The sequence below is a fragment of the Ascochyta rabiei genome, chromosome 1, assembly GCF_004011695.2.
Source record: "Ascochyta rabiei chromosome 1, complete sequence".
NCBI lineage: Eukaryota > Fungi > Ascomycota > Dothideomycetes > Pleosporales > Didymellaceae > Ascochyta > Ascochyta rabiei.
Window position 1 is genome coordinate 208,497 of NC_082405.1, and position 23,998 is coordinate 232,494.

Sequence of the window (23,998 nt, forward strand, 5' to 3'; positions counted from 1 at the left end):
ACTTACTTCTACTAACTTTCTAAAACTATAGGTATGCTACAAACTTTACATATACAGTAGCAGCATTACTAACTAAACACGTATTAGTGTATTACCTACATAGCGTAAACACCCTTAGCGTTCTGTTTACTAGCTATTATATCAAAGCCTATCTATACACACTTATACTAACAACCATCTAGTACTACTACTGTTAAATAAAAGGTATTAAAGAAATAAGTTAGGTAATATACCTGCTAAGAAACCGTATAGAGGCCTCTACTAGAACCTAGATAAGATAAAAATTACCCTTATATAGAACAACAACAGAACATTAATACATTATTATTAACTTATTACTATTACTATCTAATCTAATAATTAAGAGTCTTACTGCTGCTACAATAAGCGCTAATAATAAGCAAAATAGCAACTAGCTAAAGCTAGAGGGACGCAACAGTTATTCTTACTAACTTAAGCAACTAGGTCTCCTAGTACTGCTAACTTAAGATTAAGTGCTAGTTGTAAGATATATAGCTGCTAGCAGACCCTAAAGGGGTGCAACTCTAACACATACAACTAGAGGCGCTACTACCTCTAGAAATTATATAATATAAACTAGTAATAAGTATAAGTAACACCTTAACTATATTATTACAGACTATCTAAGCAGGTTAAAGCAGAATGCGCAGAACAACACACAAAGTAATAGACATATTAATAACTATACTACAAACACCTATAATCCTAATATAGGTATTAGACCTCTTAGAAAAGAGACAAGAGGTATATAAAGAAGATTGTAAAGACTATAAGCTTTACCTTAAGTTATATAAGATACTTAAGAAAGACTATTAAGATAAGAAAAGTAAAATATTAAGAATAGTTAAGTATATTCTTATAACAGTAACACTATATCTGTAGCTAAGCTGCTGTATAGAAAACAGAATGCTGCACAAATAGATAACTACCTTCTAAGACACTGTTAGAGTGGACGTAGACAAAGAACAGGTATAAGTACAAGAAAGACACTACGCTGCACTTAGACTAATGTAAATAACTGCAAATTAGGAGATATAGCTAAGTAAATATAATTAAGCAGTAACTTAAGCTAAGACCTTTAAGGTAGCTAAGGTTATATAAACGTAAGCTGTTATTAATAATTTTCTAGGCTCTATATCTAAGATAGCATTAACCTAGACTATAGCGTTCTAAGGGCTAGGATATAATAAGAAAGCTATAAATAGGAAAAGGATAATAAAACTCTTCTATAATTATTTAAGCCTTTAATATCTACTAAGAGGGAAGCCTAAGAGTGCCTTTGCAGTAGGAGAGGCATTATACGTAGTAAGTAGTAAATCTAACTTAAACCTATAAAGGGACGCCTTTAGTAGAGAACTAAGAGTACTATCTAATAATAATTATTAAGGCTAGGGAAACCCTAGGCAAAGTAAAAGAAAGATAGATAGCTAAAGTGCCAGAACTAAGCAGTTCCTAGAGAGGAATATAGTAAGAGCTAAAGACATATGTCCTACCTATAAACAGCGTTATAATATATCTAACTGCTACTACATAAATATAGCTAAGGCACCTAAGTAGTTTAATCTAAATAGAGGTGTTGTAAAACTAGTATAGTATAAGCTTAAATATAACAGTAACTTATAAAAGAAAATATAGGCAATATCTTAAGGGACTAAGTAACTGTAAATAATAATAGTGTCTTAATTAATTACTCTATACATTAAGACGTCTTAAACACTAGACAAGATTATTAAGTAACTAGATAGCTAAAGAATTGCTTAGGTTAATAAAGGTAGTATAAAAGCAGTATGTAGCGTAAGTAATTAAGGATATCTATTAAAGGAGGTATTTCTCCTAGATTCTAGCTTAACTACGCATATTTGTAATAACCTCTTAAGACTTAGAGACGTACGCTAGCCAGTAATAGAAGATTATATCTAGACTAGGAACTCTAAGGTCTAGATATAAGGATATAGTACTATTAATATATTAGTAGAGGAATCTTAAGGTAAATAAGTACTACGTTTAGACAATATTACGTAGTGCCTAGATTTCCTCTGCAACCTAGTATTATTTAGGTTACTCTAAAGATAAGGAATATAGTAGGATAACTAAGAAGATCTAACAACGCTATATTAAAGAAACGGCAATATTATAGCTATCCTAATAGAAAGCTTTAGATAGTAGGTTATTAAATAACTAAATATAGCTATAGTAGCACTCTATATGTGTATAAATTATAATAGAAGATTACTATAGAGAGTAATAGCTATAATATAGCATAAGAGGCTTAGATATCTAGAACTATCTATAATTAAGTACCTTATGTATTAATCTAAGGGGTAAAGATTAAAGGTATTATAATAGTGTAATATAATATATATAGATAATTAATATTAAAGCATTAAATATAAAGAACCCTATAATTAAATAATAAAGGCCCAGGTAAATAAATAGCTATAGACTTCTATAAATATAAAGTAGGAAGCTTTAATAAGGAAAAGAGTTAAATGCTTATTACCTGCTAACACTCTTGGTACGTGTAGGACTTCTACTTTAAGGACAACAGGCCTGTAAGATCTATTATCTGTCTACTTAGGATCTTTGTCTAGTTCTTAAAGAAACAGTTTAATATTATAGTTAAGGTAATTAAGATAGATAATAAAATTGTTATAGTTAAAAAAGAGGTTAAAAGATAGTGCACGTCCCTCTTAATAAGACTTAAGCCTTCTGCTCTAGACACATAAGCTTAGAATAGAGGAGCTAAATACTTAGGGGGTGTAATAAAAGAGAAGGTATGCGTAATTTAACTAGACGCAAATCTACTATAGGAACTCTGGCTAGAAATTACTAAAACAGCAGTATACCTATATAATTAGATACTAAATTATCTAAATAAGTAGAGATTACTGTATAAAATATTCTTTACGCGTATAGCTGCTATAAATAGTATAGTTACTAGACCTTAAAAACTAAACTAGGCTTACTTAAGAGTATACAGATACAAAGCATTTACTATAACTAATAACACTTATTAAAGAAAATTAAGGCTATAAAGACTAGACCTAAAGGTATAGATTAGATACTTAGTAGGATACTAGTCTACTAACATATACTAAATCTAGGTCCTATTAATAGCTAAAGTAATTAGTACCTGTAATGTAGTGTTTAATAAAGAAATAATATTTAACAGTAAAATAGAGGATATTATCGATAACCTTATACATAACATATTAGAGGAAATTACAACTTAGATTAGTATAGTTAAACTCTTAGCTATATAGAGCTATATATCTAAAACTAAAACATTCTATAAGAATAAGACAATATAAGAGAACACTCTGTGTGCTAAACAACCCTAATATTACCAAGGTAGGAAGATTATAGAGGCATACCTAACGCCTCTACTAACTCCTCTGCTAGCAGTATTCCTAACTAAATAGATAAGCTATAATAAGACAACAGACTAAATTAAATAAGACTAAGGAACGTCTGTAATAACGCTATAGGCAGCTGCATTTATAGCAGGCACTAAGGCAGAACACCTTAGTTAATATAAAGGAAAACCTTTTAATAAAGCTTAATTAAAGAGGATTATAGTAAAGGGAATTAAGCTGTATTTAAACAAACTTCTGCTATTACCTACAGCATACTTAAAGCTAGAGGAGCACCTTCTCTATAAGATGTTTAAATAAGCAGAAAATAAATACCTATAAAGCTACAAATAAATAGAGTTGTAGACTAAAGTTCTAGCAGCTTTAGTTTAGAAGTCTAGATAATAAATACTTAACTATATGTAGGTCTATATATATAAGTTTAATAAATACTACTACCTTAATAAGTATAAAGCAAGGCTTATAGTTAGAGGAGACTAATAATATAATATTATGTTATAAGACACATATACAGCAACACTTATAGGCTAATTACTTAGAATACTAATAGTAATTGCTATAAAATATAATCTTAAACTAAAATAATAGGATGTTATAAATGTGTTTGTCTATATAGCTATTAACTGTAAAATATATATAAGGATGCTAAGAGGATACTAGAAGATAGGCACCTTACTAAAGGTATAGAAAGCCTTATATAGACTCTGCATCTCCCCTCTACTATAGCAGAAGGAATTTATAGTAATATTAGCTAGAATTAGATTTAAATAAGTACTATAAGAGCTATACTGTATAATTAAGAATAGAATAATTATCTTCTTTTATATAAATAATATTATAATTACGTACTACCTAAAGTATAAATAAGAGGCAGATAATGCTATTAAACAGATATAGGAGCAATACCTATGCACTAGAGGAGATAACCTTTAATAGTTCCTTAGTATAGAAGTCTAACATAATAGATAGTAATAGACAATTTAATTGTTACAAGCTGTATACGTTAGTAAGATTAGTTAATTAGTAACTAGACAGGACGTAAGGCATAATATACTAATATCTAGAATTAAACTTAAGCCTAGGAATAGTCTAGCTAAACTACTAGAGATTAATTAATATTAGTAAAAGATTAGATTTCTGTTACTTACAGTAGTAACTACTTAACCTAATATAGCGTTTACTATGTTGCAACTTACACGCTTTCTAGTTAACCTAAGTAATAAACACTAAGACGCTGCTAACTAAGTGCTCCTATACCTATAGAAGATAAGAAATCTGTTACTTAACTTTAGACAGAGTAAAGGACTTAAAGTTACAAGTAATGCATTATTTACTAATAATACTATAGACTAAAAGAGTTCCTAAGGATACGCTATTAAGCTATTTAGAGGACTTATTGCCTAGAAAGCAAATAAATAAGATACTGTTACAACGTTAACTACTAAGGCTAAGCTCCTAGCATTGTCTTAAGTAGCTAAGGAAGCAATATTTACTTCTTAACTATTAAAAGAACTTTAGGTAACCCTAAGCAATCTAATAATAATAATTAAATGTAATAATATATAGATAATATATCTAGTTACTGTAGATATTGCTAAGATATAAACTAAACTTTAGCATATTAATATATACAACTACTAGTTATAATAAGAAGTTAACTATAAAATAATTAAAGTAGAATATATCCTATCTAATAATATAATTGCAGATAGATTTACAAAGTTATTGCTAATTAGCAAATAGGCTAGCTTTCTTAATTAGTTAGGACTTGTGAAGGGCTAGAAGGGTATATTAAGGGATATCCTGCTTAAGAAGATATAAGAGTAACTAGAGGACCTTATATTAAAGAGTTAATTAACTAGTTTACGCAGCTTATAATAAGATTCTAAGCTAAGGGGGTGTGTTAAATAAAAGGTATTAGAGAAATAGGTTAGGCAATATACCTGCTAAGAAACTGTGTAGGGGCCCCTACTAGAACCTAGATAAGACAAAAATCACCCTTATATAGAACAACAACAGAACATTAATACATCATCATCAACTCATTACTATTACCATCCAATCTGACAGCTACACTAACACCCTTAGCGTCCTGTTTTACTAGCTATTATATTAAAGCCTATCTATACACACTTATACTAACAACCATCTAGTACTGCTACGCCAACACCCTTAGCGTCCTGTTTTACTAGCTATTATATCAAAGTCCATCTATACACACTTGCGCTAACAACTATCTAGTACTGCTACGCCAACACCCTTAGCATCCTGTTTTACTGGCTATTGTATTAAAGTCCACCTATACACACTTGCGCAAACAACCATCTAGTACTGCTACGCCAACACCCTCAGCGTCCTGTTTTACTTGCTATTGTATCAAAGTCCATCTATACACACTTGCGCGAACAACCATCTGGCACTGCCACGCCGACACCCTTCACAAATGCCCAATCCTCAGAATCCCCGCCGCGCACGTCTTATCATACCACTCCAGCTGCAAATCATCCATCATGTGCACCTGCGGAATGCCCAAGCCGGACGTAAACGCATTGAACTGGATGCCCGACAGCGCTCGGAACTGCTCCGTAAAAGCCACCTCCGTGAGGCGGCAGTTCATGTACCCCCAGCACGCCGGCAGCGTGGCGTTCTGCTCTGCAACAAGCACCTCCTGCTTCAGCACGCCGTCGTATCTGTACCCCGAGATGCGCAGCGTGCAGGCCGTCAGCCCGCTCAGGGCGCAGCCAAAGAATCCAGAGTGTGCATTGAACCAGTAGGCTGGCACCGAAGCTCGAGGACCTGCCCCAATCTCGCCGGGCAGCAGAGACCCAGTGAAGGCTGTGTTGGGGAGGAGACGTCCCGTGAGGGGTAGGAACATGGCAATGTTGGGCTGTGAGATGGCAGGGTACGGCTCCCATTTGTCCGGCACGTACGTGAAGCCGTTTGCGTAGAAGAGGTGGTGGTAAGGGTTCTTCATGCCATTGACCACCAGCAAAGTGCTCTCATTGGGCCCCACCGTCGTGTCGTCAAAAGAGAGCGTAAAGTTGCCTGATTCTCCGCAATAGACGGGCTCTATTGCCGGCACCTGCGTTGGCGTCGCTGCCTCGTCAAGGACCGTCGTCACCATCGTCCTGAAGCTACTCCATGTCGATGCGAACAGCTCCAACGAGGGGAGCTCCGAAAGCGGAGTCTGCCGGATTGACCTCGTCGTCAAAGGGGCCGTCTGCAGATCCAAAGCCTCGGGTCCAGTCACCGTAGGGTAGCTTCCTGTCCAGTACGTGACGCTGGTCGAGATCGAGGGCGTGGGGAAGACAAATACGACAGATGTGTCTCCGTAGGAGACAACCCTCGTCATCAGAGCGCGAACTTGGAGAGCTGATGTTCCGTTCGATAGAGCCATAGGAGCTGATGTCACCACAACAGACGCAGTGGTCAAAGTCACCGTTGACGTCAGCGTGCTGAGGAGTATCGTTGAGGAACGTACGACCGTAGGCGTACCTGTCGCAGCATCCAGTCCAGCAGAAGAGGTAGGCGTCGCCGACGAGCCAACCACCAGACTTATGCCAGAGGTCGAAGAGCTCAGAGAGCTGCTTGACGGACTACTCGGTCTCGTGCTGACCCCGTTAGATGAAGGCCCCACAGCCAACGTGAGGCTGCTGCTGAGAACTGAAGAGGACGAGAGTCTCGAGACACTCGAAAAGTTTGGAACTATCGAGCTTGACAAGCTCGATGAAGCAACGACGCTTGTGCTGCTGAAAGTGGTATTTGCCAAGACTGCAGAAGACAGCAAGGTAGTGTTCAAGGTAAAGGTAGATGTACTGGAAGGTGGGATAGTGGCGACAACACCTGTTGAGCTAGATAATGCCGAGGATGTACCACTGCTGCTTGAGCTTATAGAAGAGTTGAAAATCGGAAAGAGAGATGCAGTCGGTGCAATAGCTGATACCATACCCGTAGAAGAACTCCACGTAAAATTGGATCCCGGTGTCATTGGAGCACCAAGAGTTGTGCTCAAATCAGCTGCTGGTACAGTAGAGCTGGCCGTTGGGGGTGTGACACCCGCAGAGCTAGATGCAGTACTAGTGAGCGAGCTGATCAGAAGGCTCGATGACATTTCACTCGGACCTGTCGCAGTCAAGCTTGTTGAAGACGGACTTCCAGGCGAAGAAAAGTAGAAGGAAGAGGGAGCTGGGTAGAATGAAAGGGCGCCTGTTGTGAGGGGTTCGGGTGATGTGATTAGAGTGCTCGAGGGCGTCGGTGATATTGCGGGGAGTATGCTCAAGGACGAAGGAGCCAGCCCAGGTGGCGTGACGCTCGACAGGGATAGCGGCACTGAAGAAAAGACCACACTATCAAACGATGACGACAATGTAGACTGGAAGGACGACGAAGAGCTACCTGACACTGGAGTAGTAGAAGACAACGTTGCTTCGGTATCGGTCACCTGGCTAGAGCTGACACGTGAAAGTGCAGTCCCGGACGCGCTCAGACTAACACTACTGACGAGTCCCGGAAGAGATACTGTGAAGTCGTCGCTTGATGATGGTACGAGACCCGAAGAAATTGACAGATCTTGACTTGCAGCGGTTGATGACAGTGGTGGGACTGGGAAGGAAGTAGCACCGCCGATCATCGTTGTCATAGTACTCAAGGTCGTGGTTTGTCCTCCAGGCAGAGTCGACGTGAGGGTAACTGGGGCTGCCGTGGTCATGCCGATTGATGTGGACGTTACGAGTGGCGTGCTTGTAGAGACTAGCGTCACTGTTGTGGTTCGTCCGTCCAGTGCAGTACTCGTGAACGTAGTGAGCATCGTCGAGGTGGTGGAAACTGTCGTGCTAGGCGAACCAAGCAACGGCAGCATGTTAGAAGATATAGTCGGGGTAGTGACAAATGTTGTCCGACCATCGGGTAAGGTAGTTGTGGAGGGAGCTAGGTTGGTCGACGTTGACGGGAGGAGCGAAATGGATGCAGTGTTTGGCGGTGTGATATCAATCGAGGTTGATGATGTACTGGCAGACACTGTTGTTTCTCCGCTAGATATGACGCTAGACGTCACAACGGTAGGGTTCGATGCTGCAGAGAGATCGCCAGTAGGAAATACGCCTGGAGTCGAAGGCGAAGCTACAAGCGATGCACTGGTTCCTATACCGGGCAACCCAACGAAGTTGGATGAAAGATCTGGTCTATCTGAGGCTGGCGAAGATGCACCAACTCCTGATGTGGTCAAGGCCATACTCGTGATTCCAGAGCTCCAACTCATCATATCTGTCGAGACGACAGGAGAAGGATACGGTCGAGATGGCTGCTCGGTAAGAGTAGTCGAATCGAACGAAGATGTCGTTGGCGGTGTTGGTAAGATTGGTGGAGTAGGCGTAGATGGTACCAGGGAAGCAAACAGTGTAAAAGTCGACAGTATTACTGTATTACCGGCAGTGATGGTAGTGGTAACAGTGATTCCAACACTAGGTTCCAGTGATGCCGACAATCCTGGGCTCGAACTGCTGGATGGTGTCAAGACGCTGGATCCGGACAAAACCAGCGACGAGGGGCCTGGTGTTGGGTTCAGAATGGGTGCGCTTATGATATGGGAGCGGCTCGGTGGCGTGACGCTGTTCAACCACCCAGTAGTTCCGTTGATGACTGAGTAGTAGTATGTGCCTCGAGCTGGGTCTGACGGCGTAGCGGCGATGAGTGAAATTGTGATGATGGGGCCGGGTATGGTGACATAGACGACGCTACAGTTGGCGGCATCGACGACGTTCTGTGCTTTGACACCCTTGATCAATCCGAAAAGGACAAAGTCCAAAGCAACGTAGGTCACGTAGCTACACACAAGGAAAAGACCAAGAGAAAGGAAGAAGTCTGCCCTACGAGGACCTTGAAAGCCTCGAGCAAGTGCAGAGAGGAACTCTCCAAGCCAAAGATACAGACGGCATGGACACCAAGATGGGCGTTTGATGAGTCGTCGCCAGTTCTGCTTGCTAGGGCCTGGCTTCTTTGTGGTTCGAGGAGATCTTCCAAGATTCACGTCCTCCCAATTGTTGGAGATCACCGAATCGCGTTTCAGAGCTGTATCGGAGGGCCTCTTTGCATCATTACGCTCATACAAAGCTGTTCTCGGGGAATAGTCCATACTGCCGTTGATCAACTGGGAAGATGTAATGTGCGATGCGCTCGGATGCTGTCGTAAACTAGCAGCGTGATCGAGCCCAACAGAGGTACTCTCCTTGCTAGGAGTGAACGTTTCAATCTCAATACTTTGATTGTGTCTTTTTTGGATCCTCTTCTTGGCCTTCTTCGACAGCGGAGTATGGCTCGGAGAGGCGCCACTGTCGACGGTGGAACCGAACGGCGACGCTTCATCGGCGATATTGTCGTCTGAATTCTTGCCGATGAACCAGTTGCCAATGGCGTCAAAGATAGTAGCTAAAGGAGGCATAGCCGGAGCAGTGTCAACTGACTTTGAACCAGCTTTGCGACGTGCAGCGACGACTTCTGTCAACCGATCCTTGACGGGTGTCTGGCTCTGGCGTCGACGGTGGGCAGCCGATTTGTTCTTGTTTCCTCTCATGGTGCGCAGTGAATATGCTGCGAATAAGATGCAGAACCGAGAATATGCTGATAGACTGTTGTGCAGTGAACGTATGTTGTCTCTGGTAGCGTAGTGTAGCGGGTAAGAAGGCTGCGCTGCGCATGTTTACGATTGACACGCTTACCTTCCATGATTGCAGTTTGTGCAATCAAGCAGGCGGTACGTTGCGGGCGAGGGGGGGAGCTGTCTGCACAATTGAACTTCGCATGTATAAGTGAGTTGCAGTGGGTGTTTTCTGCTCCTTGGGCTGTTGCAGCTCTACACATGCAGGAAAGCGCCGAGGAGCACCTACGAACTCGTCAAGTGCTTATATCTGGGCAACAGTGGTGTTTGCGATGGCGTTTGCGGACGCTGAATTACATTTTCGCAAGTCGTACTTTGATACGACCGACGTCTTCTCGCCATTCTTCGATCCTTAAGCTCTTACCTCCCATAGCCTGATGTGACCCGATTCGTTGGCAACAGCCACTTGCGCCAGGCTTCCTTCACGCTCCTCTTCTTCTGTGGGCCGGCCCCAAGCCACGGCGGTGATCCTGCCTAGCGGAGTCTTCTCTGTAGGCCAGTTCTTGAAGATTGTGGCGGACGGGAGATGTACCAGCCTCATAGCGTTGTTCTTCCACCTACTCGCCATGGCTAGTATCTGCCCATCTGGCGAAAACGTAAGGTGCGACGTGGGTGTGGTGAGGTTTCCAAGGGCACGTAGTGGTTTCGGCGCCTTGGGGATGCCACCGTTCGAGCTCAGCTTGACGTCCTCTGCGTCTTCGCTCCAAGCTCTTCGATCATAGATGTTCACAACACCGCTTGAGCTTCCGATAGCAACCCATCGATCTCCGCCTATCCAGTCGTTTCGCCCACTGTTGCCGCCGAGAGCGATGACGGTTGTGCCAACAGCGCCCTCGTCGTTCCATCGCCCAACAACGCCCTCTTGTACACTCCATTCCGTGATCTCGCCGTTCTTGCCTGCAATGCTCATACCGCTGCCATTGCCCCACCATGCAAAATCGGCCACTCCGCCTCGGGACTCAATGCGCACTTGAGTGGCCCATTGTAGTGTTCTTGTATCAAGGATGTTGATCACACCTCCGCCCTTTCTCGAGGAACCGCGTAATGCCATGTATTTCCCATTGGGCGACAGCGAAAAGTGCTCCATGCTACGCTGCTCGTGCTGGTGGCCATAGACACGAGTGACTTTCTCCACCTGCCCGGTCGCGATGTTCCAAACATGGAAATAACGTCGGCGAGCGCTAAGAAAGATTCGCGAATCCGAGGCTGAAGGGTGGAAGGCGGTTGTGGTAAGCGGTGTGCGTTTGATGTGCAGCGAGGTAAGAAGAGGGTTGGGATTCGGCGGGTTCGGGTTGACGTGGTGAAGCGAGAGTGTTGAGCTAGGCCCAGAAGAAAGAAGCAGCGGGTATGTAGGGTGGAAGGAGAGAGAGGTGATTGCAGACTGTGATTGTGTGTTAGCACTGTGCGTGCGCTGGTGCGGTGACAAGAACGTACCGGCCCTGCTTTGGAGACGTCCTTTAGCCGTTGAATGTCGACGGTGCCAGCTTGCAACTTCCTCCTCTTTGCAGGTCCTCTTGCTACATTGCGCGACAGAATGTCTGCATCCTTCAGAAGCCTTGCCAGTGGCTGTGTAGACAAGTCGTCGTCGTCGTCGTCAACGTCCATGTCACTTCCCGACTCTTCTCCGCTTTCTTCATCCTCGTCTGTTGTCCGTCTACGCTTCTTCGCCTTGCCGGTCGCGTGGGCTGCCCACTCGGGCGCTGGATAGAGTCGCACGTACTGCTTCCTCAGCCTGCGTGCGTACTCTTTCCCGTTGACCATGTCATCTTCTGCTGTCTCCCTGAGCTTCCTCAGCTGCGGTATGGATGCCAAGCTGACCACCAGACGCTCGTCGTCACTGTCGTCCCATGCTGGCTTGTCTTCCTCGTCCTCTGATTCTTCTGCTTTGGCGGCAGCGACGGAGCCAGCAGGGGCAGCTTCTGGGCCAGTGTCAAAGAAGAAGAGATTGTCGTCGGCGACATTCTCCAGGTCTGCTTCATCGGCTTGCTCTTCGTCCGAGGCATCGCCATACATGCCAGCTGTGCGGCTGAGCGAGAAGTTGTCGAGCCCTTGCTTGAACCCGGCTGAGTCGCCGAAGATCAAACGCTCAAGCTCCTCTTCTTCCGCATCCTTGGGCAGAACGACCTTTTCTGCTTTCTTTTCCTCCATGTCGATTTTCACGCTCTCTGCATCGCTGTCCTCCTCTTCGCCGCTCTCTTCTTGGTCGTTTTTCTCGCCATGCTCGCTACCGAAACCCTCGAGATCGCTGTCGTTGGACTGCTCCATCTTCTGCAGCGCCTTGCCGTCCGCATCGCTGCCATTCAGGTCGAGCGTGGATCCTGCGGCTTCGTTCACATGGTCTGCCAGGTATCGCTTGTGGTCGTTCGACTTGTGCGGAGGCGTCTTAGTCTTCGTCTTGGAGGGAGCCATGGCGGCGATGCGCGAGTGAGGAGCCTCTGCGCGCGTTCGCGAAGAAGTTGGTTGGAACGAAAATTATTGCAGGGATGCGTCGCCGAGGTTTAACCGACGGGAAGCCTGCACCTCCGCCGCGGGCGGGTCGAGCTACAGCGACATGCTGCTGAGCATCTCCAACAACGAATGCGTACTGCAGGTACACTGTAGCTATGCTGCTATGATAAGCCGTTATCTTTTTCGTGCTCGTCCCGTGTTCATGGCTGTGGCTTGGCGTCATCACTGCACACACTGTATGTGCGCGCGTACACCCGGCGTCTATTCTCACCGTGCCCAGGATCGACCGTCGGAAGCCGCGCTTCAAACGCCCCTCAAACGCCATAATCGCTAGGCCGGCATCACATGACCTGTCTCCTCTCACAAAAGGCATCTTCCTCGAGCACACCGAAACCAGCAGATGACCATGGTGTAAGATATTCGGATTCGATTGGTCCGCTATTCCGACTCCGAGCCTGTGGTTCCGAGCATGGAGGGTGTCAGAAACCCTTAAGACCATGACTCCTGCCTGAAAGGCGACTGACTTTCTATTGTGACCACGGCTCCTCTGTCTTGCACCCTTGTATTGACCTCCACCCATCGCTACAATACCACGAGCTTCCCGCAGATCTTATCCCAATTGCACCACCGTCTCACCGCACCACATCTCCAAGATGCCGAACTCAGATCTTCATGTCTCACTTCTCAAGCCAGAGGAGGCCGAACAGTACATGCACATCCGCCACGAGGTCTTCCGCCCCTCGGTAAACAAGGTCCTTTATTCCCGCGGCGAACCCTCCCAAGAAACCCTCAAGAGAGTAACAGAAGAAATTCGAGATGGAGTCGTGAACAAGGGAATTCTCTATCTCAAGTGCGTCGACACCAAAACCGGCGAAATCATTGCTGGAGCACGCTGGCGGGATGTGAAGCCAAAGGATCCAAACGCGAGCGAACGGACGTGGGAAGAGGTGGATGAGGAATTCAAGCGGACGGAGCCGTACGATGAAAGCGACCCGGACCTGTTCTATGCGCTGCACGATCTGTTCAGCAGCAATAAGCGCAGCATCCTGGAGACGAGGCCGCACTACGCTCTCGATACACTAGTCACATTGCCAAACCACGAGAGAAGGGGAGCGGGAAGTATGCTCGTGCGTTGGGGTACTGAGAGAGCTGATGAAGAGGGTGTTGAGGCGTATCTCGAGGCGAGTCCGATGGGGGCGCCAATGTATGCGAGACATGGCTTCGAGCCGGTCAAGAAGGTGGAGTTGGATCTGAGAAAATATGGCGGCAAGGAGGTTATGGAGTTTATTGTAAGTCTCTTCCTCGGTTCTGATGGATTTCGATTGAACGCCTTGACTGACGTTTCCTGCAGCTTATGAAACGGCCTGCAAAGGTGGGAACTCCTTGAAACCAGTTTTAAGCGTGCTTCTGTATTGGCTTTCTTTTTCGTGTATCTGTTGTGAACGGCCGTTACAGGGAGTTGGTATTGAGTGCTGGAGCCGAGCATTCCTGTCATCTGTTCCCAACCAAGACTGAACAAGCGCCAGTAGAGGCCCGAGAATAGGCAGGCTGAATCACCGCTTCTAACTCCATCGATTCTAGGCTCAGGCGATCTCTTAGTGGAACGCGTGGTCTTTGAGTAAATACCCTCCTTTCAGTACTCATCGTGCGAATCGCAAAATCCTAGTAGATTGTGACCAGAGAAAGCATGCTCAACTCAAACACACAAACTCGAACATATCGTCCTTTGTTCTTAAACACATCCTGCGCGAGAAGCTGAGTTGATTTGCCCGCTCTGGTATGCAGGATCCAGGCGTTTAGAAGGCTTCTGTTACCCGGCATGAGCGGTGCAGAGGAGTTGGTAGCGCTATGCACGTATTAAGCAGGGTCCCCAAACCCATTTGGACCGTCCCAACAGTAGCCTCATCTATACTCCTACTCTATTTTGCGCCCAGTCCACACGGTCATATCGTGCAATCTTGTTCCTGCCAGTCTCCACGCTATCGAGTTCATCTCGCTCTCGCGGCCTCTCGCGCTGTCCGCTCAGGCGTACTCTGAAGATCTTGGCAACGGCATCGGATACACATCATTTGGTACATCTTCCACCTGTCACCTTCTAGTTTCAGCGAAGCAAAGTCGGCGCTGACCATCCCAACCGTTTGAGCCGACAGTGAATAGCCAATGCACGGCATGTCCACTTTCCACCCATTTCTTCGATTGCCGTTGTAACTTCGCTTAGCGGTTCTCCATATAGACTAAAAGAAGCGGTTCATCCAAGTCCTGTATCGACCATAAGGAGTCTTCCAATTCGATTTCCTTTACTTATCTGGACTTGAAGCCTCGGCGACTTGATCGTTATTCAAAATTCGGCTCTTACGATCTCACTTGGCTTGACGTCCAGCTATCTCGTCGACGATCTCACACACGAAGCCCAGCAAGTTCAAGGTGCCAGGTAGCAACAAATATTTGGCATTGCACATCATCAAAAGTCGTGTATATGTACATGATCCACCAACGCCGAACAAGAATGCGTCGAAGCAATTGTGACTAATGTAATCTTAACGGCCGTGACATCGTCTCATTTCAAGCATAACTGGATGATGTTCGTCCAAAGCGTTGCCTGGGTTCATTGTCGGGGTGTACTGAGCCACCAAGAGGCACATCGGCACCATAGGCAAGAGGAGCATAAAGCTGATCGTTGGTCGTCATGGCGGGGCTATCCATCCTCGTCTCTGCCGCGAGAGCGTTAACATGAGCTGGGTTTCCAGGCGCCACACCACGTTCGCCAAGATAGCTGAACCGCCCGATCTGGCTTCCTGTAGTGGTGGCTAGTGGGCGCTGGGGCGGTGGGTATGTTAGGTCCGACCCGTCAGAGCCGTGCTTGCTGTGGGTCGAGTTGTGGCGGAACTGTGTACCGTATATTCCCTGGCGATCGACCTCTTGGCTTCGACGCCCTTGACCATTCGCGACAAGTGTACCATCTGGGCCGCCAGCTTGAGCGACAGCTGTCTTCTCAGTGAGCTCCTCAGCGACCTTGCTGGCATCGTATTCGTTGATACCGGCGGCGAGCAGCAAGTTCTTCCTTCTCTCTACATTAGCTGCGTGATCGCTGTCTTGACCTGGATTGGCAGTCTCGTATTCAAGGATCTTGATGAACTTGTAGAATCCAGCCGCAAGGATTGCACCAAGTATCGGTCCGAGCCAATAGATCCAATGGTATTGGTTGAAGGTATGGTTGACAACAGCAGGACCGAACGAACGTGCAGGATTGAGGGAGCCACCCGTGTAGTATACTCCAGTCAGTTCAGCGATTAAGAGCGCAAGGCCGATGCCTGGGTAGATGCATTAGCAGTGACGATTGACGCTGAGCTGGCAAGACGTACCGACTGGGGCGATGAAAGTGCCCTTGTGTTTCTCAGCTGCCAACATGAAGATGGTGAAGACAAGTTGAGCTGTCAAGAACATCTCAATGAAGAGACCCTGGGTGACAGAAGTGCCGCCACCTAGAGAAGTGCGTACGTTGATCTTACCCTGGTGAGGGAACATGCAAGTGACGAGTGCAGCCGCAGTAATACCACCAAGAATCTGCACAAAGAATAGGAGAAGTCCGCGTACCCACGGCAGGGCGCCAATCAAGCACATGCCGAGAGTAACGGCAGGGTTAAAGAGTCCACCGGAGATACGGAAGAAAACCCAAGCGTTCACAGCCAAGGAGAAGCCAAAGCAAAGAGCAATGTACTGCAACTGCTGGGGGTTCGCGCCCGCTTCGGCGACAGTTTGACCACCTGTTGATGGGATACTGTTGGCCACTTGGGTGCCAGACAAAGCAAACCAGAGAAAGAGAACTGTGCCAACATATTCTCCACACATGGCAACGAAATGGTTGCGCATGCTATCAGGAAGCTTTTTCAAAAATGGTAGGCGAAGTTCTTGGTCAGTTAATTCGGCATTTGGGTCGGCTGCCCTGGTGAATGGTATGGCAAAGGCTCTTCCCTGCACTGGTTGCTGTAGTAAAACATCAGCGATTTGGTCTTCAGGTGTTGGGGGCGAGTAGCTGTGGTCTGACAACGGTACTCATCCAACTGATTGAGATTTTTTTCGCATGGCTTACATTGATGTTCATGATGTCGTCTAGAGCCCCCTAGGCCAAGAATGACTGAATGAAGACACAATCGAGCGGAAGGGAGATGCGAAGGACAGACCCAGAGTGACTTCAGGGCGAAAGTTTCAGTTGTTAAGCACACAAGAGACCAAGAACTCCGTGAGCAGGCAGTTGGCACCTAAAATGGGTGCTCAAACGCCAAAAGGAGACTGTCGTCATAGATCAGCCTTTGACGCAGAACAGGCCGACTGTCGTCTAGATGCTCTACCCGCTGTCCCGACGCGTTCACAAAGGTGGTCCCAGACCTTGGAGCGTAGAGTTTGATCCGCCACCGTTAGCCTTTGACCAGAAACGGTAAGGCATGCCTGACGTAGATCTTCTAGACAGGCACATGGAAAGAGAGCTAGGATCGATGCCACCCAGTTGGGAAGAGGCACGGAGGCTAGCGCACGGTGAGTGCAGATCTAGAGCAGCCCGCGAGGCTAAGCGCATGCTGAGGCAAGACTAAACGGCTTTTTGATGCGCTGCTTCTTTCAGTCTCCGGAGGGTCTGGAATGATTGACAGGTGAGGATTTGGAAGAATGGTTCTGCTCGTGAGGATTCCAAGCAGCTGTGATGAAGGTCCGCAAAACCGCAGACTGCAATGCAATGCGGATGGAGTCTTCGAGCGTACTGCTGCACCTAGTGCCTAGCTGAACGCCTGTGCTGTAAACAGGGTTTTGAAACTCGATGTGGTCGAACTAGCAGTCGTCGTTGACGAAAAGAGGACCCTGCTTGGCCGAATTGGGACAAGAGACAGGCATTACGTAGTTATGGCTAAATCCTTCCCGTTCTTGCAACCACTCACACAAGACCCTTGCACTTTCCTCAACGACAGCCACAACGATCTCATGATTAAACGCTTCTCCATGTCAAACACAAAGCGCTTCCTCTACTGCATTCTTCCAACGACTCCTCGGGGTCTGGTTTCCGATAGCTAGACGCCTCACCACCTGACGTCATGACTACAACAACCTCCACATACCAACCAGCCTCGCGATGAAATGACAAGTGTCCTAACACCCTAACATAGCGGCTACATAGAGCCTTGCAATCTCGTGCCACAGCTATGTCCCGATCTAACGTTGGAATAGGATTCACTTCGAATATTATCCAACGGCTGGTGTCTAGACTCGACGCGGCGACTGCTCCCTAGACCGAAAACTCTCGTAGCGTACTGCTAATAAAATTGACAATCGGGAAAATGAACGACCGCCACATACGTGAAGTTATTCATGGCCGAAGGAGTCGGAGCGCAAAAGGAGCATCAGTGTATTATATAACCTGCGTACACCGCAGCAGCCCAAAAGCTAGTCATGTTGTACATTAGTTGCGTCGGACTCATCAGCTGATTGACTTATCTCCCCTCTCACAGCCCTCCCACGCTCCACATGCCCTTAAAGTACAACCTCACTCTAAACACCTTCCACTCCCCATCCCACTCCAATACCCCCAATCAGGCATCTACAACACCCAGTTCTCCCCAACCTCCAACAGTGCCCCAACCCACACTCCCACTCTCAGGTATCCGCGCGCCGCGTCCCTACCCACGCGGCGATCCAAAGAGAAAGAGCAATCTTCCACACCACCACAGCAGCAGCACAATCAAACAGACACCACCATCAACGCAGCGAGGCCTGACACTACCCACTTCCCGCCCCCCGCGCCTCCCACGACCAAAAGAGACCTAAACCCAGATCCAAGACACGCTGAGAAAGCAAAGTACGAAACCAGACTTCCATCCACCCACCAAGACCTTTACCCCCATCGACCCCCCCCCCCCCCCCCTCCCCTCCCGTCTTCACCCAAGCGAACAGCGCCAGCTCAAAGTAGCTAAACGCAACCATCTCCGCTTGTGCTTAAAATATCTGTATCTACTTTATATCTACTTTACATCTACTTTATAACCTACATACCCATACCCGCACCCACACCCACACCCACACCCACAACCACACTCAACCTGTACACAGCGAGTCGAAGACACATCAAGATGAAAGAATCCCCCGAATCTCCTGGTGCATGGTAGCAAGAGAGGTCGACGGAATCGGTCTGTTGCACGTTCGTTGCGTGCGCGAAATGTACGTACACGTCCTCTGTTGGTAGGTGGTGGGTTCTTAAACACTGGATGTTGATGGCTTGTGGAAAATCAAAGGAAAAGAGGCGGATGTTAACTCGAGACACATCGTCACCGCCTCGGCATGGACAGTGTGCGACTTTAGGAGTCCTTGCTGCGAGGACGTATTTGTGTTGCTCTAGCCGTGTTGCTGCTGCAAGGGATTCAAACCAGTGCGATTAGTCCAAGGGGTTCAGTCACAACCTGAGACGAGGATTTATGCATGTTATACATTGAATACATTTTTTGTATCTGCCTAGCTCAAAGCCATCGCAACAGCTGCCGTCTTCCTTGACTAGTAGCACATCTTGCGTAGAGACGACCAAATCTCTCCGGCTAGATTGCTGGACTTGATGATCAAGATAGCTGTGTCGAGGCGCCAAAGTTGACGGCAGCGGCAGTGCCGACGGCTCTTGCAATTTCTCAAATTCACATAGGAAACCTTGCAAAGCCCTTGGACCTCACGCTAGACCAAACTCCGTCCCAATGCATAGGGGTATCGATGCTTACAGTCCAAAACACATTTGGGAGTATTACCAAGTTCGAGCCACAGACTCGATGAAGTCTGTGGCTCGCGGATGGGGCAAATCAAAGAAGTGAACAAAGAGGTTCTGTACTGTACAGTTAGAGTCAACGGCAAGACAAGGGCAGCAATGCTCCACAAGTGCCCGCACACCGCACACGGAGGTCTACAATCTCAAAGGTTGACAACCCGTGTCTCGTCTTTGAGGAATTGTCGACGGTAGTTGGCGATCTCTCGCGCGATACCGTTGGGGTCCTTGATGTTCTTCTGGCGAAGATCTTGCAGAACACTTCGTAGGCCATTGTTCCACTGCTGCCTCTCGTCCTGTGTCTTGCCAGGATTGGCGGTCCCGAGTTGAACAAGGAGCTTCTCACCTAAAAAAACAGAAGTCAGTCTGCGTACAGGGGCGGGGGGACAAACGTGAGTAGGAAACCTTCCATGACACGCACCATTAATGCCCATGCCCCGGAAATGCTGGTTGGGGCATTCGGGGTCATTGCAGGAACCGCCCGCAGACTCGAAAGGACACAAAGGCGTTTCAGGATCAATCTGGTGACTGAAAGTCATCGACAGGAAACCGCCGTCGACGTCTTGCGAGAAGTTGGGGTGATAACGATAGGACTTGAACATTCGAAGGGGACTCTCATAAGGAGTGAAGCGAGGTATTTCAGGCTCTTCTTCGATGACAGGCATCTTGTTTTGTCAGCAGAGTCTCCCGGGTCGGAGGCAGACATACCTCATCTGATTGAACAACCACTGGGGCCGTCATTGCTACAGTTTCTGCCTGCAGCTCGGGAGCTAAACCGTCAGCAATAAGAGTATCCTGTTGTGTTGCATGCGTCTCCGAGCCCGACTCGCCGAGCTCCGAATGCGTTTCCCCGTCAGAATCCGATTCGGAGTCATCTGACTCGGACGAAGATGTGGCAATGTCCATAGCACCATCGTCTGCATCACCCGGAGACGAAGCCTCGACCTGGAGCGCATCGGTCGCGGGTGCGACATCGGTCATCTCTTCCTCAATATCAGGTGGTTCATAAGCCTCCTCGTCCTCTGTTGACACCTGCGATTGGCCGACAGACTGCGACTGTATGACCCGCGGCTCGAGGGGCTGAGCTTGCTCTGTTGGAGGCTCCAAAACGGACTCGTCAACGATCGATTCGTCTGGTTCGTACTCTTCCTCTTCTTCAGATGACTCGGACATCTCAACTTCTCCTTCTTCAGATGGCGACGGGGCGTTGGCGACGCTCGATTCCACCTGCGCTTCAGGCAGCTCGGTAACGCTGGGTTCAGCACCGACACTCACCTCCGCCAGCGGTGGCGGGGAGTAAAAGTCTTCTTCATCGTCCATAGGAGTAGCTGACGCGCGGTCATTTGGCGCTTGAGCGTTGACTGCGGTATCAGCCAGATCGTTGACATCAGTCCCCGCCTGTAGGTCGCCAGGTGCACTCCTAGCTGGCTCTTGAACGAGGTGCGATGGAGGATGAGAGACCGCTGGCGCAGACGTTTGAGGTGCAGCTTGTCCAATTCCGGGAAGGAAACCATATCGTGGGTTGGCCTGGCTACCGACAAGCGGTTGTGCGCGAGAAGCGAAAGCATGTCCCATGTCGTCTACTCTGTCAGCTGAAGCTGACGCAAAAGCTTTTGATTCGCCATTCGGCAAAATTGACCGTGAAAGCACGCTTGCGGTCCGGGGCACGGTATCAGTTTCAGGCGACATGGCACGCTCGATTTCGTTCTTTGTCGCCCGCATGTCTGCGTGCGACATGCCTCCAGTATCGATCCCAAGGTTTTCCAACTCATTCGTCAATCGTTCCTTATCTCGCACAATGCGCTCGTTGTTCGCCTTTAGCGTCTCGAGATCTCTCGCAAGTCTCGCCATCTCGGCCTCATTGCTGGCAATTTCATCGTCGAGTGAAGGCAGCTGTTCTTGGATTTCTGTCCTCCGACGGCGTTTCTTGTCTCGTGACGAATCAACCGCTGACGCGTCAGCCTGGACCGTAGCATGCGCGACTGGGGTACGCGCATGACTCGCAGATTGCGATTTTTGAGCAGGAGTGGCCGATGACGACTGGGCTTGATGTTGGTTTGATAGTGTCCCGTGGGACGATGTTGACGCTGCAGCAGCTGCCGCCTCTGCCGCCTCTTTGATCCGCTTCTGTTCCGCAAGCTTCTTCTTCAGAGTTAGCTTCAGTGCAGCAAGTTCCTGCTCTTTGGTGTTGAGCTCTCCCGTTCTTGCAATAGTGGCAGGTGTTTGCGGACCAGGCGTGCTGACGGCAGATTGTGAGACTGGAGCAGGAGCCTGGCGAGGCGGGAACCCAGGTATAGATACAGGAGCCTGGCGGATGACAGGTGGGCCTGTCGAGAGCTGATCATCATCAATGTCCATGTCACTGCCATTGGACTCGTCGTCGCTGACTTCGATGATCATGGAATCCTCCTGTTGCACATAGGACGAGTGACCGAATGGACGATTGTAGGGCGTCACTGAGCCTCGTGGCGTGGAGGCCTCAGTATCCGAAGGCGCATGGCGCTTTTGTGGAGCAGACTGTGGCAGCCTCGATGGCGTTGTTGTCCCATTGCTTGAATTCGGTGCCGAATTCATGAACAGGCCAGGTATGCCCGGGAAGCCTGGGGCTGAGGTTTGCTGTGTAGGCACGTTTGTAGCGGGCGTATGAGGTGGTTTGGTGAGGGATTGTTGTGGCGCAAGATTCTGTGTAGAGGGGGCTGTAGCCGACTGCTTGCTCTGTGCCTTGAGTGCTTCCAACCGCTGCTTGATCAGTTCTGTCTGTCGTGCCTTTTGCTCATCCGTAACGGGCTGCTTCCTTGTCGGTGTCGTTGTAGCCTGGGGTGTACTGATTGCAGTGGCGGAAGACGCAGCGGTCACGGGAGGTGACGTGTGTGGAGGACTGACCTTGGCTGGACCAGACTGTCTAGCCAACTTGGCTGCCTGCAGGCGTGCGAGATAGTCCTTTCGGTCCACTGGCGAAGCGGCAGCACTCGCAACTGATGCAGCAGCCACGTTGGTGGACACAGCGGGTATAGTCTTCTGTGACGTGCTTGGGGCTGATGCCGTGGCCGGACTCTCAAGGACTTGACTCGAGGACTTTGGCGCAGCTGTGCCGTTCGCCTTTGGCGGTGGGATAGGCTCCGGTTCGGAGGGCAAGTTCATGCTTCGATACATGGCGCGTAGAAGCTCGATATCGATGTTCTCCTTGGCAAGAGCATGGTAGCCAATGTTGTTGCTGTTCAGGAGGCGAATGAACTGCTTCGCCTCTTCACGCTGCTGCTGCACCAGGTCCATCTCGTTCACGACCGCACTCGCTTGCTGCACGCTCTTTGGCGTGGAAGTATGTGATGTCGTCTGACCAGCGGAGGGCTTCTCTGGGTTGTAGACGTCACCCGTGCGTGAGGGCGTGGCCATTGGCTGAGGCGCGGACCTCGGAGGCTCAGGGTATCTCTGGCGTACGGCAATGGCTGCTGTTGTTCGCAAGGCGCCCTCGGCGTCACTGACTTCTCGGTCCTCTCTATCGGTGCCCGTGACCTCCTGCACGCGTTCGAGTGGCGCAGCTGCAGGTCGTGGGGGAAAGTGCGGTGGAAATGCCATTGGTGTGGTGGGAGCTTGCGGCGTCTGGGATAGTGAAGGGGGAGGAAAATTGAGGCCAGGCATTGGCGGTGGGGCCATGCCGCTCTGCATGCCGCTCTGCATCAGCTGGAGCCACTCGGGCGGGATCTGCGGCGGCCAGAGGGCTTTGTGCGTGTCAGTTGGTGCGAAACGTGATTGGTGACATGGACATGCACTCACCAGCAGAAGGAAACTGCGGCAGATTGTTCTGGTTCTCGGCATGTCCTGGCTGGGGCATATACGGCTGGGGGGGAGGATACTGCTGGTGGAGGCCAGGGAGGTTCCAGCCAGGCGGTGGCGGCGGCGGGTGTTGGGGGTGTTGGGGGTGTGGAGGGTGTGGAGGGTGTTGTTGGCCATCATGGTGCGCGTTGCTGGGCGGCTGCTGCATTTGCTGCATCTGCGGGTACGGGAAAGGAAAGGGCGGCCCATGGTGGTTGTTCGCCATGGCGGCAGGAGCGCAGCGCGTGTCGAGGCAGGAGCTATTCAGGGTCGCGCGCACCTCAGCGCATCAGGTCGCGGAAGAGTTGGGTGAGTTGGGTGAGTTGGGTGAGTTGGGTGAGTTGGGTGAGTTGGGTGAGTTGGGTGAGTTGGGTGAGTTGGGTGAGTTGGGTGAGTTGGGTGCCGGTCAGGTGCGACGGTATGGGCTACAGCGAGTCTGACGTGTGCGCCTTCACTTCGCGTCGTGGGGGTTGGGCTTCGCGGTGGCAGGGCGCTGCTGCTGCGGTTGGTCATGGCCAAGATCACGGCACTGTCCATGCGCCGCGGCCTGCGAGTCACGTGCGCGCGTTCTCCGGTGTGCGCCCGGCGTTCTACATTGTACGTGCAGCCCTCCTCCCTGTGCGTTCCGCGCTACGTGCGGCGTTCGGCGGTCTGGAGTCTGGACGATCTGCCCTCTCTCGCCAGCCCGACTTTCTGCGTTGGCCGCGCTGGGGGGGCGGCTCGCGTTGCCCGGGTAAACAAGGCGATCAACAGCGAGCCGCCCGCGCGCGCGCATGCACGTCTCTCCGCAAAGCTGCGTTGTATTACCTGCGACTCGACTCACCCTGCGGCCTGCACCGCGCTTTGCTGCATCATTGTACATGGTTTCTAATAGCCGGCGATTGTCTTCTTTCGCAGCCCTCT

The 23,998-nt window shown here is 48.6% G+C and overlaps 7 protein-coding genes across 8 annotated transcripts, besides 12 other annotated features; 2 read left to right on the forward strand and 5 right to left on the reverse strand.

The window, feature by feature from the left end:
* Positions 1-187: 187 nt before the first annotated feature.
* Positions 188-191: a direct repeat.
* Positions 189-5,468: a mobile genetic element.
* Positions 192-355: a long terminal repeat.
* Positions 192-5,465: a mobile genetic element.
* Positions 313-363: a tandem repeat.
* Positions 3,932-3,983: a tandem repeat.
* Positions 5,297-5,465: a long terminal repeat.
* Positions 5,466-5,469: a direct repeat.
* Positions 5,470-5,832: 363 nt separating this feature from the next.
* Positions 5,833-6,792, reverse strand: EKO05_0000038 (uncharacterized protein; the record flags this gene model as incomplete). Its single annotated transcript, XM_038944599.1, has 1 exon — positions 5,833-6,792. The coding sequence occupies one exon, from the start codon at positions 6,790-6,792 to the stop codon at positions 5,833-5,835; it is 960 nt and encodes a 319-aa protein (XP_038802576.1).
* Positions 6,793-6,952: 160 nt separating this feature from the next.
* On the forward strand, positions 6,953-7,567 carry EKO05_0000039 (uncharacterized protein; the record flags this gene model as incomplete). The annotated part of the gene is made up of 1 exon (XM_038944600.1): positions 6,953-7,567. The coding sequence occupies one exon, from the start codon at positions 6,953-6,955 to the stop codon at positions 7,565-7,567; it is 615 nt and encodes a 204-aa protein (XP_038802577.1).
* A 1,287-nt stretch (positions 7,568-8,854) lies between these two features.
* Positions 8,855-9,963, reverse strand: EKO05_0000040 (uncharacterized protein; the record flags this gene model as incomplete). Its single annotated transcript, XM_059635367.1, has 2 exons — positions 8,855-8,942; positions 9,014-9,963. 2 exons carry the CDS (start codon positions 9,961-9,963, stop codon positions 8,855-8,857), a joined length of 1,038 nt encoding a protein of 345 aa, XP_059491350.1.
* Positions 9,964-10,399: 436 nt separating this feature from the next.
* On the reverse strand, positions 10,400-12,456 carry EKO05_0000041 (U3 snoRNP protein; the record flags this gene model as incomplete). Its single annotated transcript, XM_038936560.1, has 2 exons — positions 10,400-11,428; positions 11,482-12,456. The coding sequence occupies 2 exons, from the start codon at positions 12,454-12,456 to the stop codon at positions 10,400-10,402; spliced, it is 2,004 nt and encodes a 667-aa protein (XP_038802579.1).
* Positions 11,626-11,649: a tandem repeat.
* A 692-nt stretch (positions 12,457-13,148) lies between the features above and the next one.
* On the forward strand, positions 13,149-13,882 carry EKO05_0000042 (uncharacterized protein; the record flags this gene model as incomplete). Its single annotated transcript, XM_038936991.1, has 2 exons — positions 13,149-13,784; positions 13,847-13,882. The coding sequence occupies 2 exons, from the start codon at positions 13,149-13,151 to the stop codon at positions 13,880-13,882; spliced, it is 672 nt and encodes a 223-aa protein (XP_038802580.1).
* Positions 13,883-15,057: 1,175 nt separating this feature from the next.
* Positions 15,058-16,597, reverse strand: EKO05_0000043 (Aquaporin-1; the record flags this gene model as incomplete). The annotated part of the gene is made up of 3 exons (XM_038936527.1): positions 15,058-15,806; positions 15,858-16,479; positions 16,586-16,597. 3 exons carry the CDS (start codon positions 16,595-16,597, stop codon positions 15,058-15,060), a joined length of 1,383 nt encoding a protein of 460 aa, XP_038802581.1.
* Positions 16,598-18,386: 1,789 nt separating this feature from the next.
* Positions 18,387-18,412: a tandem repeat.
* Positions 18,413-18,526: 114 nt separating this feature from the next.
* Positions 18,527-18,579: a tandem repeat.
* Positions 18,580-19,428: 849 nt separating this feature from the next.
* Positions 19,429-23,321, reverse strand: EKO05_0000044 (uncharacterized protein; the record flags this gene model as incomplete). Of its 2 annotated transcripts, XM_038936789.1 has the most annotated exons (4): positions 19,429-19,628; positions 19,704-19,947; positions 19,991-23,001; positions 23,057-23,321. In XM_038936789.1, 4 exons carry the CDS (start codon positions 23,319-23,321, stop codon positions 19,429-19,431), a joined length of 3,720 nt encoding a protein of 1,239 aa, XP_038802582.1. The 2 variants fall into 2 exon arrangements, with proteins under 2 accessions (XP_038802582.1, XP_059491351.1); XM_059635368.1 differs by having other exon boundaries at positions 19,429-19,947.
* A 76-nt stretch (positions 23,322-23,397) lies between these two features.
* Positions 23,398-23,497: a tandem repeat.
* Positions 23,498-23,998: the final 501 nt, after the last annotated feature.